General features: G+C 37.5%; 1 protein-coding gene across 2 annotated transcripts in view; it reads left to right on the top strand.

Annotated features, from left to right (window-relative positions):
- The window catches only part of GXYLT1 (glucoside xylosyltransferase 1), a 52,608-nt gene extending 46,522 nt beyond the window's left edge, over positions 1 to 6,086 (top strand). For both annotated transcript variants that reach the window (XM_004274450.3, XM_004274451.4), the window contains one exon: positions 274 to 6,086. In XM_004274450.3, the coding sequence (XP_004274498.1) occupies positions 274 to 435 (162 nt within the window). In that variant the 3' untranslated portion in view covers positions 436 to 6,086. The remainder of the gene's footprint in view (positions 1 to 273) is intronic.
- The last annotated feature ends 15,023 nt before the right edge of the window (positions 6,087 to 21,109 follow it).

The raw sequence follows: 21,109 nt of genomic DNA, 5'->3' as shown, positions 1-21,109 counted from the left end.
CTGCCCTTGACCATGTTCTTGCCTTGGCCTGGAGTGCCCTGCCTCCACGCTCCTCTCTGAAGGGCTCTCCCCAGTACCCCCAGTGAGTTACCCGTACTCTCTCCCTCCTCCTGTGAGATCGTAGTCTGTTAAACTCATTGAAATTATTTGTTCGGCACATACTTTCTGTGAGACTTTAAATGGAGGTTGTCAATGTCAAGTTGATTGAAGAAGAAGTTGTTGGGAATAGAGTGAAATTTTTATATATATCTTTGTCTTATTTTCTTTCTCTAGTGTTCTTTTGAAGATGACAACATCCATTCTTTATTAAAGCCTTTAGAACTGGAACTACAAAAGACAGTGCATACATACTGTGGAAAAATTTACAAAATATTTATCAAACAGCTGACGAAAAGCATACAAGATCGTTATGATAGACCACCAAAGGAAAGGTGATTCTTGATGACCGCTAAATCAAATGAATTAAAACAACAAAATATCAGAGGATGTGTGTGAAGGAATAGTCTTAGATGAAGTGTTCAGGAAAGAATTATTCATCTTCAGAATAATTTTTTTCCCGAAGAAGTTTAATGAGCAGTATTTTCATGTAATGAAGAATAAGTTGAAGTCTTGGACCCCAACAAGAAGATATTTTTGATTTCTGATGTTTTGTAATGCTATTTGCTATCATTCTAGTATTGATGAAGATATTATTGAATGGTTATAGCCTACAGACTTTGTTTGACTCTTACTCTCAAGTGGGTAAGAGCAGTAGGGATGTATGGTTGGAGAAAAATGTACCTCATACACAGTGGAAACACTCAAACTGTGAGTATAGCAATAATTTTATGTCAGCACTAACCTCACTTTAAACGTGTGAGAAAAGAAAGTTGTTTACAGGAGCAGAAAATGTTCTGTTTCTAAAGAAATGGGATGTAACTGATGTCACTATCGACAATCTGTGTGTGCCTTTATACATTTCATCTCTGTTTTAAAATATTTTTGTGACAATCATGCTTAAAATTATTTTTAGTTTATAAGTAAACTGCACATTTAAAATTGAGAGGGAAAACTGAAAGTTTTGATTATTAGTCTCTGTGTGTATTTGTGAAACGTAGAATTTTCATTTGTATGTGCTTAACTGTCTTGCCAAAAGTCATATCTAAGATTATTAGGTATTTTAGGAAATTTTTTATCACTTTAAATGAAAATTTTCAGCTTTACTGGGCATTCTGGACACAATAAATATACTGATAATAAAATGAGAACCTAACGAGTATACTTATATGATGGTGGAAAATGTGATGGACCAAAATGCATAAGCTATGTACTTCCTGTGAGCAGTCATTATAGTTACAGTGGAGCAGAAAAAAAGTGGTCCACTTAAACCTTTTTCCTTCTACCTCAAAATGGCTTTGCAAGATATTTTTGAAGAAGCAAATATACGTATAGAGCCTGACTTTAAGTTAGACAACTTTCATGGATGATTGGCTTCAGAAGATTGTCACATCTGATTATAGAAAAACTAGTTTTGATTTGGTTTGATGTGCATGTCCTCCTTCTTTGAATATCACTTAAGACAGTTATTTTTTTTTTATCTTGGCAATAAGAAAATATTACTTCTCTTAGTGTTTTTGACCTGTCTTCTATAGCTGTAGATTCTGAGCACTTAGCATGTACTGTGCTGGGGCACACGTCTCATTTTACCAAGTACTGTATGGTTAACTTCTTTTTCTCCTTTTGACATTTTAACGCTTAAATAGAGAAGAGAAAATCATGAAGGAAGACTATCACCTTTGTGAAAATAGTGGTGATTGGGTTTATGAAGACACAGTGCCCTCTGTGGAGACGTGGAAGACGGTCCTCGGTCTTTGCAGTTCAGTCAGGGACAAATTGGGAGAGGAAGGTGTTAAGAAAGGCAGATTAGAAGCTGATGGCCAGCCCAGCACTCTTGGACAGAAGCGTTCAGAGAGCACAGTCTGTGTGTCCCTGGCAGAGCACCGTGGTGACTGTGAGAACTTGTGAACTTGTTGAAGTTGATTTGCTAAATAAAAAATGAGGTCCCTAGAATTTTGAAGTTTGGAGGGTATAGGATCATTTTTAATGGTCCCCAGGTGAGACCATTGGCGGCCTGGCTACATTAGACTCTTGTGGGGACCTTGCTGAGAATGGATTCCTCACCTTTGGTGACTCTGGTCCCCCATGTCTAGATGGGTCTGCACATTACACAGAAGTAGAGAGAATAGTACAGTGGGACCCCTCATCCAGATCAGACACGTCAGTATCTTACCACATTTGTGTCATCTGTCCCTTTTTCCTTTGCTGAAGTATCTTAAAGAAAATGCCAGGCATCATGTTATTTCACCTCTGTGAACACTTCGGTAACTACAGTGACATCATATCTCCTTTGGCTTCGGTTAATATCCAGTTCTTAGGCAGATTTCCCTTACTGACTACAATGTTAGAATCAGAGTGCAAAAATAAGTCACATTATGATTCTATTTTTAATAAGCACCTCAGATGATTTTGGTGTCAGTCTGGGAACCCCTGGAAATCATTTTGCCAACTTGAAGGTTGAAGTTAGGACCACAATTCTCGGCACAGTTGGTGGATTATAAATGTGATTCTGAAACATTAGCGGAAGTACTTGGGGCTATTGACACGATACAAATTTATATTAGGAAGTTGCTTAGATTTAATTTCCTTAGTGAACAGAGACTCTTAGCCCCATAGGCTCTAGTATGATTGGGACTGGGTAGAGTGTGGTCATAGTTTAACTGGACTGTGTGCTGTGGTCTCACGCCTGTTGTACCTATTTACACGGTTACACACTCTACATTGTGGATCAGTTGGAAGGTTCTTCATGTGGTTTATTCAGACCTGACCTAATTGAGCGTTTTACCATAAATTGGTTTATGGCGAAAACTCTCCACTTAGGGACTGTGTTTACCTGAAAGTTAGGGTATCACAAAAAGTCCTTAACAATATTAAAATGAGTTTTCTGAGTTTATCTTTAGATAAGGTAACGTTTTCCTTGAGAAGTCTCAAGAAGTGCAGTTCTCAGCATTAATGAGGTTAAATTCTAGAACAGCTTAGAGAACGTTTTATATTTCTTTCCATAAGATGGTGTATCTATGCAGTTTGTACGAATTACATTCTATATCCTTTGAGTCTATGTGTTAGAACAATTCTGACCTCAGAACTATCTCTGGGCTGCAGTATTACCAAAGCGGAATGACTTTATAATGTAGCCAGCCCTCGTTTATATGAAGTAGCCACCTTAGAGGAACTTGGAAAACCTTTAGAAAATATATATTGTGATTTACATTTTAAGAAAATACATACTTTTTTTTTCCCTATGAAGAGTAGTTCATAATGTATACGGTAACCCACTTACCTTTGGACACTTCAGAGCCTGAAACAATACTACTGCTTACTCACTGCTCTCTCATCTTGCCTTCAGTCAGATGTTATTGGTGTAATGGAAGGAAAACCAGACTGTGAACTAGATCTGGATTCTCTTCTTGGTTAGGGACCCGAGGCATATCATTTAACCTTCTCTGTGCCATAAGTTTGTGAACAATCAATATGCCCTTCCCACCTCATAAGACTCAGAAGTCATGAAGTTGAGACCCAGAAGAGAGAATGGATTTGCTGCATGGCTTGTATCATGCCACACCAGCATTACTGTTGAAGTTCTGTGTTGCTCTGTTGTCTCCTGAACAGATCTTTCTGTTTTAGGCTGAATGTTTTTTATCTCTGGGGTGAATTTGCTTAGATTATGTAAGGAAGAATTTTTAAGGAAGAGAAAGCAAAGGAAAGAATGATGTAAAGGAATGATCAAAGGAAGAAGGAAAAGAGAGGAAGTGAGAAAAGTGAGGAGAGAGAAGGAAGAAGAGTGAGAATGGCCAAAGGCAGAGTGCAAGAAGAGAAGGGGTGAGAGTGGGGAAATCGAGAAGTAGAGGTAGAGAGCGGAGGTGTGGGGACAGTCGCTTTTTGAGTTGCAGCACCCCAGCCTGTACCACTGTCTGCTTGCCTTCCTCTGTTTCAGTTCACGAGGCCCTCTGGGCTCAGGAATTGTGCTGGCTTTCGTGGAAGGGGCAGCCAGGATACCTTGGTTTGATTTGTTGGTCCTAAAGGCTTTTCCCAGTCACTCTACTCACTGATCATTTAGTGCTGTGATTCAACATGGTATTTGTTTTTGTATTTTTTTGTTAATTGGATCCAAGTTTGTGAGCTAAGACCTGTCGAAACACGATGACAAATATCTTCCTTTTTAACATTCTTTTAGTCTTCCCAGATGCTGGATTATGCAGGACTGACCACATAGATAACACAGGAGGAGGGGATGGCCATATCAGATCTGAAGGCGGCCCAGGAATCTATCACAGTGGTTTTCCCAGATGATACTGATAAGAAGCTAGATTTGGGAACCACTGCCCTGCCTTGAATGAACGGCAGCTTAAACGGTACATCACATCTCCTGATTCCTCAATAGGCATACTTCCAGTTGAAGTGTTAGGAATGGATTAAAGAGAACAGGAGGCAGCAGGAGTACATTAAATGGAAAAACCTAAAAAGAAAGTATTCAGTGTCTTTTTCAGAAGTTTATATTGTAAGTAATAAACACCTTAGTGTTAATCAGGAGTGATTTAGGGAGACCACTGATTTTTTTTTTTTTTTTTAAATAACTTTTCATTCCTTAGAGTAAAATAGAGAAGAATTAGGGAAGCAGTATGTCAGGTGTGGGGCCAGTTATCATTTTATTAAATGTAATTTCAAGCATCTTAAACAATTGCCTTATTGAATTTTAATATTTAATAAAAGTAGATTAAATAATGATTAGTACTGCAACAGTTATCCTTTTATACATTGCCAAAGCAACCCTTTTTTGCCTGTTAAAGTCTGGCTAAACTGTCCTGGTGTTCGTCGTTTCTTAATTCATTGAACATGAAACTAGATTTTTAAAACTAAATTATATAAACTTAAGGCAGGTGTGAAAGGTGATGCAAGAATTTTTTTTAACTAAAAATGAATATGATGTTAATCCAAATATCTAGCAATTACAGAATTACGAGAACATGGAATAGCATATTGGACTAGGCAATTTAAAACTGATTACAAGTTGATGTCAAACTTCTAAATGGAAAATATCTATTGTCACGTCATCTCTACCAATTAATTCCAAATGTCTGATGGGATTGTTTCTTAAGAATTTTCTATGAACCCAGTTTTCAAACAAAAGAGAACCTTTGAAAAGATACGGAGAGAAAAAGAAAGGAAAATTTCTGTCACTTCTAATGCTGTGAATGTTATTTGGAGGGTCTGTGGTCAGACATTTTAATGCCAAACTGAAGACCTGATGTGGAGCCTCTGATGATGTGTAGTTTGCATATACAGTTTGAATTTGTGAGCATATTCAAACACATCATCATAGCAACTCCTTGTAAAAACTGAAGAAAAGCAACAGTGTACCTTTCATTTAAAATGTAAGTTGACTTTGACTATGATGGAAAATAGCTGTTTTCAACCTGTGTATAAAATCTCTTCAGGGAATATTGGAATGTTATGCAAAAATAATTCAGGGCTTGTAGCGTAGCTGTAAACTGTGTCATCCATTGCATCACATCCATTGTTGTCAGTATCTGAGAGCTGGGCCAGTGGCTTTTGATGGATGTTGTAACAGAAGATTTATGAAGGAGATGGTGGTTTGTACTTGTTCCTGAAGTCAGAAACTGGAAGGTGCTTCCATTTTTCACAAGCATTTTGCATAAATATGTTAATATTTTGAGTAGTAATGATTCTAAAGCTGCAGGAAGGCAGCTGTGGTGTACTGTGTTACACAGAGATTACTACTCTTAAATTGATTTTTACCTGAAAATATGACGGTTTTAGGATAATTTGGATATCTTCCTCCAAGTATTTTGTGTATCTTGACATTTATTAAAGGGAGGGTCAGTATAAGATTATAGATTGGGATGTAACCTGAGAATAATGGAAAGTTGCTCTGTTCTGTTTTGGGGGGATTCAAATCATCTTTTTCTTGAGAAACTTTGTGTTGTTCTTACTAAATAAACATCTACTCAATAAATACCTAATTTCTTCAAGTGATGTGTCTGAATTATTCTAGCAGTCAGAAGCAATTTTGGAATCTTTAGGCTTGGGAAGCTTGATAACTAAAAGGGCAGTTCCTGGACTGACTAATTCGGCAACTGGACAACGTCATCAGAAACCTAGGTACCTTTTGTCTTTACAGTACTGTTCTTACCATGTGAGCTGTGTCTCCCCCCACGGCCCCCAAGTGACAGCCAACATTCTGCGTCTCAGGTGACAACCAGATGCAAAAATATATCTTTTTATAAGAGGAAGGTGCCACCTGTCTCCATTCACTTGCTCTCATAGCCATAGCAATATCTGTGTCCAAAACAATTACTTTGCAAAGAGAATAAAACTTCAGTGGTTGGCTCAGACCATGATTTGCCCCAAACTTAAATATAGCCTCCCTTGAAGAATGTATACTCACAGGAAAGGAAATAACATCAGGGTTCTTTTAGAAGTCTGTGGGGTAGAAGGGTAGGGGCTTAGAAGATAGCTATTGGGTAGGCAACAGACCTGGATGATTTTACTGGCCCAAGTATTTCTTTTTATTATTATTATTTTCTTTTGGCTGCGCTAGGTCTTCACTGCTGCACACGGGCTTTCTCTAGTTGTGGCGAGCGGGGGCTACTCTTTGTTGCGGTGTGCAGGCTTCTCATTGCAGTGGCTTCTCTTGTTGCGGAACACGGGCTCTAGGGCGCACGGGCTTCAGTAGTCGTGGCATGCAGGCCCAGTAGTTGCGGCTCGCAGGCTCTAGAGCACAGGCTCAGTAGTTGTGGTGCACGGGCTTAGTTGCTCCGCAGCATGTGGGATCTTCCTGGACCAGGGATCGAACCCGTGTCCCCTGCATTGGCAGGCGGATTCTTAACCACTGCGCTACCAAAGAAGTCCCCAAGTATTTCTTAAAACTACCCAGAGGATCAAATTTCACATCTAGAGAAGAGTACCTTTTCTGTGCCAGGGTGTAATTGTGCTTTAATGGGTCTCGGTAATATTATGATCCAACAGTTCTCAGTTTTACATATTTTATTATTTATACAATGGTTTTCTGGTTACAGTGATAGCTTGAAGGTTTTAAAAGATTATTGAGGTGATGACTACTTCCAAGAGAGTTTAAAAGTTCTAAATTTATGTTGAGAAATGTATTAATAGTTATTAGCAACCTTTATCATATTTTTAATCATTTATAAGTTACAAAATGCCCTCACTGAAAAACATTCAAACAATACTGAAGAATTAAAAGTATATGAAGTAAAAAGTAAGACTCCTAACAATCCACCCCTAAGAGCATCTGGTGTGTATCCTCCCTGTCTTGCTGTGCACATGTACACACAGTGTACCCACACACGGGCTTGGTTCTACAAGGGCTTCTACAACTTGCCTTATTTCACACAGTATATTATGATATCTTTCCTTGTTGATACATTAGATCTACCTCGTTCTTTAGCTGCATATTATGTCACAGTAGTGTACTTAAGTAGAGATTAGCGTATGGACTTCTGAAGTATGAAAGCATAAGTAATGAGTTTTAACTTGTTAGGGGAAATAGTTGTTAACTACTTTTACCATTTTTCTAGTTGTCATTTAAGGTGCATTAAATCGTGAATAAACTGTAGTGTACCTTAAAAATCAAAGTAAATATCAGATTATTAAAATTTTAAAAAATTAAATGGGAAGTTTTTGTAAGTAATAATATAATATGTAATGTAAGAAATACATAATAATAAAATAACAATAATTACATTTCTGTGAGACTGGCATGTCTGAATATTGTTACTTCAGGGTTCTTTTACCTTTCCATTCTTTTTTAAAAATACATTTTGAATCGTCTTAAAATACATTTGAATAGCTCTAAAAAATTTATTTGTAGAAATTAACAAAATTTGACCCTCAGTTTTACCTGTGCTTTACCTACTGTTCTTTAGCATTTAAAATATTTTAAGTGGGCCATTTAACTGGTTAAAAGAGGTTTTTAATCTATTAGAACAGTGCTATCTGACAGTAATATAATGCAGACACATTTAATTTTAAATTTTCTAGTAGCCACATTAAAAGCGGTAAAAAGCACTTGCAATTAATTTTAATAATACATTTTACTTAATTCAGTATATCCAAAATATTATCATGTGGGCATGTAGTGAATATAAAAATGTTAGCGAGATCATATTTTTTCCATACTGTACTAAGCCTATGTTTTTCACATACAGCACATCTCAATTCAAATTTGCTACATTTCAAGTGGCCACTTGTGGCTCGTGGTTAACATCTTGGACAGCACAGCTCTATAGAGTACAAACTCTGGAGGCAAAAATCATTTGTTTGTTCAGTGGTGTCTGTCACTGTGACTGTACATGGTAGACACACAGATTTGCTCAGTGAATTTTTTTTTTTTTTTGCGGTACGCGGGCCTCTCACTGTTCTGGCCTCCCCCGTTGCGGAGCACAGGCTCCAGACACGCAGGCTCAGCGGCCGTGGCTCACGGGCCCAGCCACTCCGCGGCATGTGGGATCTTCCCGGACCGGGGCACGAACCCGTGTCCCCTGCATCAAGGTTATGGTGAAGCTACTACACAACTTCAGATGATAGTGAGGTCATATGATTCACATACCCTCAGAGCCCACTTTTTGGACCATTGATTACTCATGCACAAACATTGATCTCAAATCCATAATAAACCTGAGTCTGCTCCCATAGATTCTGGCTTCCCAGCGTTGCTACACCTCCCGTCTAAAGCCAGTCCCTTCATTTTGCACTAGACTTTTAACAGGTGGGGTGGGTTAGCTGTTAGCGCACACGGTGGTTACTCGCAGTGGTCCTCACAACAGAGAGTGCAGTGAGAGGCGGATCGTGGCCTTCTCTCCGGGGCCCCCCAGGCCCTGCGGCCTCGGGCCGGTGGCTGAGCTGGGAGCCCCAGGGACAGGCTGGGGGTGTGTCCTGCAGAGCTCCAGAGCCCTCGCCACGGCCGCCCACTGGCTGGGCTTAGGCCTTGAAGCAGCAGTGAACCTCTCCCCTATTCCCACCTCTGCGGCCTAATGCCGGCGGCTGTCTCCATGGGTCGCAGACCTCGGGACCCCAGCCCCTGTTTGGGTGGCCTGAGGGCCGGCTGGCTCCTGGGCACCTGGCTCCCTCAGTGATGACGGCTGGGCATGGTCTGGGGACCTGGCCCTGAGGGCACCTCCAGCTGAGATCTGCCTGCTTAGCTGGGCCTGGGCACCAGCAGGAAGACCCAGACTGGGTGCGGGACGAATGCTCTCAGGGTAACCGTCCTGTGCAGGGACCCCCTCCTCTTAGCCAGGGCCTGGACCTCAGAGGGCTAAAGTTAAGCCTTGGGACCTTGCCCTTTCTTGTCAGAACTGAAAATAACATTTGTTTTGGTGGAGGTTTACAGGAACATCGTGACCTGACTGTGACCTGACCTCAAGAACAAAGGATCCGGATCCGACACCGAGAAGTTTGCAGCAACTAACCACGCCCCTCCATCACTTCTCCTTTAAAAGGTCTTTGTTGAAAGCTTTTGGGGAGTGGGAGGACGTAGGGGGGTTAAGGCATGAGCCACCCGTTCTCCTTGCATGGCCCTGCAATAAACCTTTCTCTGCTCCAAACTCTGACATTTTGGTATTGTTTCGCCTCACTGTGCGTCGGGCACACACACTTGCATTCGGTAACAGATTCTGTCCTCTCTTGTGTAGCTCAAGAACAATGTTCCATCAATTCTTCCCGCTTTCTCTTTACCTTATAATTTTTTCCACTGTACTAGATCATTCTCAGGAAAACTCCTTGAAAGCGTTGTCTGTATTCTCTGTCTCCAGTTCTTCTCTTGTCAAGATCACCGATGACTTGTGTGTTCTTTTTTTTAAAATTATAGGTGATTTATAATATTGTATTAGTTTCAGGGTTCTATAAAAACATTGAATCACAGTGACTTGTGTTTTCTTCCTTCCTTCCTTCTTTCCTTCCTTCCTTCCTTCCTTCCTTCCTTCCTTCCTTCCTTCTCCCTCTCCCTCTCCCTCTCCCTCTCTCTTGCTTCATGGCTTGCAGGATCTTCATTCCCCAACCAGGGATGGAACCCGGGGCCTCAGCAGTGAAAGTGCCAAGTCCTAACCACTGAACTGCCGGGGAATTCCCAACTTGTGTGTTGTTAATTCCAATCTCCAATTGCCAATCCTCATCTTATTTGCCCTATTAGTAGCATGTGACAGAATTTGAAGAAGCACTTTCTTCATTGAAACATCTTCACCTGGCCTCCATTTCATTGTACTCTTTGTCTTCCTCTTTCCTCATTCAGTACTTCTTTCAGGTTTCTGTCTAGCACTCCATTTTCTTCCCACTCTCTTAATGCTAGAGTGTATCAGAGCCTCTCAGCAATCTCATCCGTTCGATGCCTTTACAAACATGGACCGTGTCCCCAGTTTGTATCATCAATCAAGATGTCTGCCAAATCCCAGTCTCCTCTACTACTTGTTTCTGCTTGCTATCTCTACTAGGATATCTAGTATTCATCCCAAACTTAACATACCCAAAACAGAATTCTTGATTTTTTTTCTTAAACCTACTCTATTTAGAATCTTCTTTACTTAGATGATGACAAATCTATCCTCCTAGCTGCTCAGGCTAAAATCTTTGGAGTCATTCTTTACTTTCGTCTTGTTCATACACGTGACACATCTAAGCTATTAAAAATGCTATTGCATCAACCTTTAAATTAAATCCAGAATCCAACAACTCCTCCCTACTTCTACTTCTACTACAATTGTCTAGACCATCATTACCTCTTATTTGAATTAATGCAACAGACTCCTAAATGGTGACCCTGTTGCCAGCAGCATCCAGCCACAGTCTATCCTTAACATGGCAGCTAGACTGATCCTTTTCAAAAGATGAGTCATATCATGTCATGTCTCTGCTCATCACTCAGTGACACACCATTCACTCATAGTAAAAGCCAAAGCCTTTAAGTGGCTACAAGACCTTACAGGATCTGCCAGCATTATTTCTCTAATTTTATTTAATACTGTTGCCTTGCTCACTCTTTCTCCACCACACTGGCATGCCCGACAAACTCCCAACTAGAAGATTTTGCACTGTTGTTTCCTTTCTCTGCAAATCTCTTAAATATTGCCCTGGCCAACTTTTTCATCTCCTTCAAATCTTTGGTTAAATGTCAATACCCAGTGAAACCTACCAGAAGAATAAGGGATGGCTGCAAATTTTTTGACACTCCTGTTGAGGGGAGAGTTTATTTCCCATCCTCTTGAATTAATAAGAATGGTTTGTGATGGCTTAGACCAGTAGAGCATGGAAGGCTTATGTTTGGGACTAACAACTTCCACCTTGGACTCTTAGAATCCTGAGTTTTCTTGTAAGAAGTCTGACTACCCTTCTGTAGAAACCACCTGGAGACATCCTGAGACTACATGAGGAGTGAGAGTCCCAGCTGAAACTAGGCTTCCAGCATCTCTGCCAAGTCCAGGCATGTGTGTGAAGACATCTTGAACCCTCTTCGACCAGTGAAGTCATACTGGATCATCCAGCCCAAACTTGCCACCAGTTGAAAACCACTGAGTGACTTCAGTTGACATCAGGTAGAACAGAAGCCCTGCCCAAATTCCTGACCCACAAAATCATATAATATAAAATGGTTGTTACTTGAAACCACTAAAGTTTTGGGGTAGTTTGTTACACAATGATAGACAACCAGAACACCTACACTTACTGCCTATTTAAAGTTGCAATTTGTACCTGTCTCTACCTTGGTACTCTCAATTCTCCTTACTTTGTTCTATTTTTTTTCTCCATATTACTTATCACCTTAACATGTAATATATTTACTATGTTTATTATTTATTATCATTCTCTTCTTAATCAATGACCCCTTCTCCCATTCACCAGAATATAAATGGGATTTTTTTTTCTGTTTTGTTCATTGATACATGCCTGGCACATAGGTGTTCAATAAAGTCTTGTTGGATGAATGAGAAGTAATTTACACTTTATCACAGGATATAGAGGATCTCATTAGAGCTGTCCAAGAATGAGCAAGATAAAATTTAAAAAGTGGCATGGTAACTATGGGGTCATACTACAGGAAAAAAAAAATCCAACCTAGAAGAAACTATATCCTAAAGAACAAATTTCCCTCAAGTGCTTCATACTAGGGAACAACTTATTAAGCTCATGAATTCATTAAGGTAAGCCTCAAATATGAAATAAAACAATTAAATGAGATTTTAAAAAGAGATTATAGGTCTAAGAAACAAGTTGAGGATCAAAAGGAGGTCATTAAAAGTTTGTTAAGTAAATTAGAAAGGAACAGAAAAGACAGTTGAAAATCAAATTGCTGACATAGAGGAAAAGTACAGTGAGTCAAATGCCAATGAAAAAGAAAGATCATCATAATTAGGAAAAATCCAAAAGGACCACAAACTAGAAATAGGGCATGAACACATGGAACAAGAAAGTTTCCTTGGAATGAAAATTATAAAAGAATAATCAGCAAGTTAAAAGAGCACATCTTATTTCAGGAAATTTTGTTTCTGAGTACTAACAGATATATTCTAGGTAAGTTGTAAAATTTCAAAAATAAAGACAGATTTCTTCAGATAAATCATTTTTTATTAGAAAAAGCAAATCATGCTCCTAGGCACCGCCCCCCCCCAAAAAAAAAGAATGAAAAAAGCAAAATCAAGCTATTTTTAGATTTCTGGAGAGCAACATTCAACAGACAGAGGAAATGTCTACAAGGTTTTGAATGAAAGAAAATGACTCTAACATTTATAACAAAGAAGATCTCATTCAAATATAAAGGCAAAATGCATATATTCTCAAACATGCATGAACTCAAAAGATGGTAAACCCTTGAGCTGTTCTTGAAAGACCTACTTATAAATGAAAGCAGACAACTAACTGATGAATCAATACAGAGACCTCAGCAGTGGAGACGCCATGATAAAAGAATTTACAATAAACTGTGAAGCATTCAGTTATGGGGCTAATTGGAAATAGTGGGGGTATTACGATAACATCTGAATCTAATCTAATAATGTAATCCACAAAAAATTGGGAGGTGGAAAGCCAAGCAGGGTATATAAAGTGTTAAGCCTTTACTAGTTTAAAAATGTATTAGGATATCAACCTCATTTAAAAATTTTTATTTATTTTAAAGTTTTAATCACAAAATTAGATGAATCACAATGCTTGGTGCAAGATACGCTCTTAGTTTTTGTCTATTTGTAATCTTTCATTCATTCCTTCATAACATGCATGGTATAACCCTATTTCATAAAAGTATTTCTACTTATCATTCCACCCGTATATATGTAGAGAAAGATCCGTGAAATGATGTTCACCTGATAGTGATAGTTATGTGGATGGTGGAGTTTGAGGTGATGATAGTTTTGTTAACTTTTTGCTGAGAAGTATAAGAGAAACTAAGGAGCCAGGGGTTTGGGGGTTGGGGGATTGAGACAGCAGCTCTGCCTCTCAATAACTGTAATTTTGAGCAAGTTAATAAATTTTAAGTTTCTGCATCTGTAAAATGGGTACAGTAATAGTCCTACTTCATCAAGCCATTGTGAGGATTAAATGAGTTAATATCCACAAAGTACTTAAAATAATGTTGACATATAAAGAGGTCTCAATAAATGTTAACTTTGTTTTTTTAACTGCCTTTCCTCTACTAGTCTTCTTCATGCTAGACATTCCTTAAAATAAGCATGTACCATTTTTATATAAACAAAATTAGTAAAATACAGACCAATATCTTGATGTTTGGTTTAAAAAAAAACTAGCTTCATGTTCTCTGTGAGAAATATATCTGGTAACTTTAGCAACAAAATGATAATGTAATTGTTGGAAAAATGCCCATGTCATTAGAGGATGTAATATTTCTTTATAGAAAAGGATGTGGAAATTTATGGATTTGTTTAGACAAGGCAGGAGATGACACAGAAAGCTGCCTGATGGTGGTATGGGCTATTTAGTCTCCAGTAATTTCCCTGGGACATACATTTGTGGGTATGAGTAGCTGCATTGCGTAAGGATTCTGGCAGATCTTATCTTGTCATTCTCACAGGATTTTCATCTCCTTCTTTTCCCCACCTCTGCCTATTCCCTCCTATCCTTACTGTTCTAGAAATTCAAACTCTGTGCCTTCCCACTCAGCAGAGACAAAATAATCCCACAATGTTTCTGAGTGCTTTCCATGAAAATGGGTGAATTTAAGAGCCATTTCCCAGCAGGCCTAGCACCCTTTGAAAGAGTTAGTCTTCTGACACTTTGAGGTTAATCCTGCAATACCTAAGCAAAGTGACAAAGGAAGAAGGAAAATACAGGAATGGGGAAAGGCATAGAAGAAAAATTTTTAAAGGAAATCAAATGTAATATTATCAGAAAGAGTAAAATCAAGATCCAAAGTTTAAAATGGGACAAAGAATTTTTTTTTAAATTTCATATAGTAGTCTACCAAAATATACACTAATTGTTATGCATCAAACATTATAGAAGATGTTTACATATAGCAAAATCTTCCAAAAATATATGACATTGATAAAGCCACCATCATAGTATCAATCTTTAATTAACTTTCAGAATTTGTACATCAAGAAGACCAAAAATATCAGATGTATTTATAGGATTTAAATAACACAATAAATAAAAACCATGTTATATATATCCATATTATATACATTTTTTAGAACTTAATAACTTGCAAAGAAAACCTTCCTAAGCTTGTGTATTAGGTTGGATTACCTGAGATGAGATTTGACTACAAGTGACAGAAACCAAAAATAATGATGACCTAAAGAAGATAGAAGCTTATTTCTCTCTCACATAAATGTGGGTTGTCAAGGCTAATTTGGAACATCAGGAACTTAGCCTCCCTCTTGGCTGCTTCTTTGTCATTCCCAATAAATGATTTCTAACAATGGTAACAAAATGCCCTCTGGTTCCATCTAGCGTGTCTATTTTCTAGCTAGCGTGGATGAAGAAACGGTAGGAGAAGGGCCTGCTCCCAGATTTTAAGAAAACTTCTGGGGACTCCCTGATCTCAAATTATACTACAAAGCTTCAGTAATCAGTACAGTATGGTACTGGCACAAAAACAGACACAAAGATCAATGAAACAGAATAGAGAGCCCAGACACGAACCCACACTTGTATGGTCGATTAAGCTATGACAATGGAGGCAAGAATATACTACGGGGAAACACAGCCTCTTCGATAAATTGTGTTGCGAAAACTGGATGGCTACATGCAGAAGAACCAAACTGGACTACTTTCTTACACCACATACAAAAAAAAAAAAAAACAAAAACAAAAAAACACCTCAAAATGGCTTAGGGACTTAAATGTAAGACATGAAACCATAAAACTTTTAGAAGAAAACATAGGCAGTAAGCTCTATGATATCATCGATCTTAGCAAATTTTTTGGATATGTCTCCTCAGGCAAGGGAAATAACAGTAAAAACAAACAAATGGGATGACGTCAAACTAAAAAGCTTTTTGCACAGTGAAGAAAACTGAACAAAATGAAAAGGCTACCTACAGAATAGGAGAAGATATCTGCAAATGATGCATCCGATAAGGGGTTAATATCCAAAATATACAAATAATTCCCACAGCTCAAGGTAAAAAAAAAAACCCAAACAACCTGATTAAAAAATGGTCAGAGGACCTGAATAGATATTTTACCAAAGAAGACATACAAATGGTGAACAGACACATGAAAAGATGCTCAACACTGCTGATCATCAAGGAAATGCAAATTAAAACCACAATGAGATATCACCTCACACCTGTCAGAATGGCATCAAAAAGACAACAAATAACAAGTGTTGGCAAAGATGTGGGGAAAAAGGAACCCTCATGCAGTGTTGGTGGGAATGCAAATTGGTACAGCCACTATGAAAACAGTATGAAGGTGTCCATGTGGGTGTATGCTTCTCCTGTTTTACTATCATTTTGGTGGAGTTTAGTGAAGAAACAAAGGTAAGTATGTGAGTTCAATTCGCTATGTTTAATTAGGCTATTTGTTGTTTTTAACATGAAGAGTTTTTTGTTGTGTTGTTGTTGTTTTGGCCGTGCTGTGAGGCATACGGGATCTTAGTTCCCCGACCAGGGATCGAACCTGAGCCCCCTGCAGTGGAAGTGCAGAGTCCTAACCACTGGACTGCCAAGGAAGTCCCAACATGAAGAGTTTTGATTTTCTTTTCTATCTATGCTTCTTACTTTAGTATCTTACATTTTTAGTGGCCCTAATTACACGTGAAAGACTCATTTAGCTAAACTCTGGGTGTTTTAAGCTCCATCTGCTTTCATAAATCTCCTTATTTCACCCCACACATGAGTTTATTAAAGGAGCTAAGCCTTTTCTAAGGTAGAGCACTAAATATGATGCTTTTTGCTTTATATTTATTATCTCATGAAATCTTTATGACAGTTCCAGGAGCTAGATAATACTATCCCCATTTTATAGATGGAGCAACTGAGAGACATGGTATGTTATTGGCCTAAGGCAAAGCAACTTATAAGCGGCAAAAGCAGACTTTAGTGCTCTTATTCTTAACCTCAAAGCAACAAATATGTATCCTTTTGCTTTGTTGTTGTGGTTCTTCCTTTTTCTACTACTATATTGTCTTTTGGGGAAAACGTAGTTAGCTACTGAATAAATCATTTAATTTTCTTTTCTAAAGGGACTTTCTGTTTGTTTTTATGTTAATACCACTTTAGGTCATTTGAGATGGGCAGTTTATTAGAGTGCTATAATGTGTTTTTCACTACCCTCGGGCTCTAGGAGTCCAATTCATCTCATACTTTTCCTTTTGATAGCTTAGCATCAGCATCATATCCACAGCTCTGTAATTACATGCTGCACCCTACAGATTCATTTGATAAAATGTTCATTTTTTAAAATATTTATTTATTTGGCTGTGGCATGCTGGATCTTCTTTGTGGTGTGTGGGATCTTTTAGATGAGCTGCACAGCCTCTTCATTGCGACACATGGACCCTCTAGTTGTGGCACATGGACTCTAGATTGCACCAGCTTAATGGCTCTGCACAGGCATGTGGGATCTTAGATTCCCCAATCAGGGATCAAACCCACCTCCCCTGCACTGGAAGGCAGATTCTTAACCACTGGACCATCAGGGAAGTCCCAAAATGTTCATTTTTAAACAATTGTCAAATCTGCTGACAATTTGCCAACCTTTTAATACCAAAATATCATCTGTAAAATTAATTTATAATATTTATATTAATTATTCCAAACATGTGCCCACTTGTCCTATAGAAAAATCAACCTATCCTGAAAAAGCAAACAAACAAAAAACCCCTTCCCACCCAAGACTGATCAAATCCATACAGAATCTCTATATATTCACAGATATCTTTGATCTTTATTTGGAATAGTTTTAGAAAAACATTAAATATAAAAATTTAATTTTTTAATTGACTCTCATTTGCCCTCTGTGTCAGTCTCTCTCTTTGTAAAATTAAGATTTATATACTAATTTTTCCAGGGTGAGAAAAGAATCAAGGAAGAAATGTGAAGGTGATAAAAAGTCTGAAAATTTATAATTATTCTGTATCTCTCCTTAAAAAAAACAACAAAATACCCATAATATTTCAAAGATACCTTAACTGCCCCAGGGAATAAATTGAGTAATTATGGCTGGATATTGGAGAGGAGGTTCTGATATTGATGCCAGCCAGTCTGAGTCCTATTCATTCTTGTTAGTGTTCCTGTGTAACAAATTATTAAGAATGGGTTGTTACTAGGCAACAAAACAAGTCTCAGTAAATTTGAGAAAATTCAAACCATCCCAAGCACGTTTTCTGACCAAAATGCTATGAGACTAGAAATCAAGTACAAGGAAAAAACTGCAAAAAACACAAACATGTGGAGGCTAAACAATACTAAACAAACATGGATCACCAAAGAAATCAAAGAAGGAATAAAAAAAATACCTGGAGACAAATGAAAACGAAAGCACAATGATCCCAAATCTCTGGGATGCAGCAAAATCAGTTCTAAGAGGGAATTTTTTAGCAATACAAGCTTACCTCAGGGAACAAGAAAAATCTCAAACAACCTACCCTTATACCTAAAGGAGCTAGAGAAAGAAGAACACACAAAACCCAAAATTAGTAGAAGAAAGTAAATCATAAAGATCAGAGCAGAAATAAACAGAGACAAAAAAAAGAAAGAAAGAAAGAAATGCCCAAAGAAACCAAGAGCTGATTCTTTGAAAAGATAAACAAAATTCATAAACCTTTAGCCAGAGTCATCAAGAAAAAAATAGAGAGCTCAAATCAATAAAGCCAGAAATGAAAAAGGAAATGTTAAAACCAATATCTCAGAAATACAAAGGATCATAAGAGATTACTACCAGCAATTATACCCCAATAAAATGGACAAGCTAGAATAAATGTACAATTATAAATTCTTATAAATGTATAATCTCCCAAGACTGTACCAGGGAGAAATAGAAAATATGAGTTAACAAATTTCCAGTAATGAAATTGAATTAGTAATAAAACAACTCTCAACAAACAAAAGTTCAGGGCCAGATAGCTTCACAGGTGAATTCTACCAAACATTTAGAGAGGAGTTAACACCTATCCTTCTCAAACTACTCCAAAAAATGCAGTAGAAGCAATGCTCTTGAATTCATTCTATGAGGCCAGCATCACCTTGATACCAAAACCAGACAAAGGTATCACAGAAAAAGAATATTACGGGTCAACAACATTGATGAACATAGATGCAAAAATCCTCAACCTATTAGCAAACTGAATTCAACAATACAATAAAAGGATCATACATGATGATCAAGTGGGATTTATCCCCAGCATGCAAAGATGTTCAAAATCTGTAAATCAAACAATATGATACACCACATTAACAAATTGAACAATAAAAATCATATGATTATCTCAATAGATGCAGAAAAAGCTTTTGATAAAATTCAACATCTATTTATGATAAAAACTATCAACAAAGTGGATATAGAGGGAACATACCTCAACATAATAATGGCAATATATGACAAACCTGCAGCTAACATCACACTGAACAGTGAAAAGCTAAATGAATTTTCTTTAAGATCAGGAAAAAGGCAAGGATGCCCACTCTTGCCACTTTTATTCAACATAGTATTGGATGTCCTAGCCACAGTAGTCAGACAAGAAAAAGAAATAAAAGGACTCCAAACTGGAAAGGAAGAAGTAAAACTGTCACTGTTTGCAGATAACATGATACTGTATGTAAAAATCCTAAAGAAGCCACCAAAAAACTACTAGAACTCATCAATGAATTTAGTAAAGTTGCAGGATACAAAATTTATATACAGAAATGTGTTGCATTTCTATACACTAACAACAAACTATCAGAGAAATTAAGTAAACAATCCTATTTACCATCACATCAAACAGAATAAAACACTTAGGAAAAATCTAACTAAGGAGGTAAAAGACCTTTACATGGAAAATTATAGACACTGATGAAAGAAACTGAAGATGACACAAACAAATAGAAAGATATGTCATGTTCTTAGATTGTAAGAAATAATATTGTTAAAATGTCCATACTACCGAAAGCAATCTGAAGATTTAATGCAATCCCTATCAAAATAGCCATGACATTTTCACAGAAATAGAACAAATAACCCTAAAATTTATATGGAATCACAAAAGACCTGTAATTGCTGAAGCAATCTTGAGAAAAAGAACAAAGCTGAAGATATCACATGTGCTGATTTTAGACTATATGACAAAGCTACAATAATCAAAACAGTATGGTACTGGAGCAAAAACAGGCACACAGATCAATGAAACAGAATAGAGAGGTCAGAAATAAACCCACTCACCTATGGCTGATTAATCTATGACAAAGGAGGCAAGAATATACAATGGGGAAAAGATAGTCTCTTCAACAAATGGTGACAGGAAAACTGTACAGCTACATGTAAAAGAATGAAATTAGACCATTTTCTCACACCATATGGAAAAATAAACTCAAAATGGTTTAAAGGCCTAAATGTAAGAGCAGAAACCAAAAAACTCCTAGAAGAAAACATTAGCAGAAAACTCTTTGACATAAATGGTAGCAATTTTTTCATGGATTTGTCTCTAAGACAAAGGAAACAAAAGCAAAAATAAACAAATGGGATCTAATTAAACTTAAAGGCTTTTTCACAGCAAGGGAAACCATTGACAGGAAATTCCCTGGTTGTCCAATGGTTAGGACTTGGCACTTTCACTGCCATGGCCCTGGGTTCACCAGGTTCATTTCCTGGTCAGGGAACTAAGATCCTGCAAGCTTCACAATGCGGAAAGAAAGAAAGAAGGAAAGAAAGAAAGAAAGGAAGGAAGGAAGGAAGGAAGGAAGGAAGGAAAGAAAGGAAGAAAGAAAGAAAACCATTGACAAAACTAAAAGACAACCTAACAAATGGGAGAAAATATTTGTAAATGATATGACCCATAAGTGGTTAATATTCAAAATATATAAACAGCTCATACAACTGAATATCAAAAAACAAACAAGCTGATTAAGAAATGGGCAGAAGACCTGAATAGACATTTTTTCAAAGAATACATCCAGATGGCCAACAGGCACATAAAAAAATGCTTAACATTGCTAATCATCAGAGAAATGTAAATCAAAACTACAACGAGTTGTCACCTCATACCTGTCAGAATGACTATCATCAAAAATACCACATATAACAAATGTTGGCAAGGATGTGGAGAAAAGGGAACCTTTGTGCACTGTTGGTGGGAATGTAATTTGGTGCAGCCACTATGGAAAATGGTATGGAGGTTCCTCAAAAAAAATTAAAAATAAAACTATCATATGATCCAGCAGTTCCACTCCTGGGTATATATCTGGAAAAAATGAAAACATTAATTTGAAAAGATATATGCACCCCTATGTTCATAGCAGTGTTAGCCAACATATATAAGATATATATATTATATACAATATTATATATATTATATACAATATATATAATGAAATATTACTCAGCCATA

This window comes from Orcinus orca, chromosome 11, assembly GCF_937001465.1.
Source record: "Orcinus orca chromosome 11, mOrcOrc1.1, whole genome shotgun sequence".
Classification (NCBI taxonomy): Eukaryota; Metazoa; Chordata; class Mammalia; order Artiodactyla; family Delphinidae; genus Orcinus; species Orcinus orca.
This window is presented reverse-complemented; position numbering and strand designations above follow the sequence as displayed.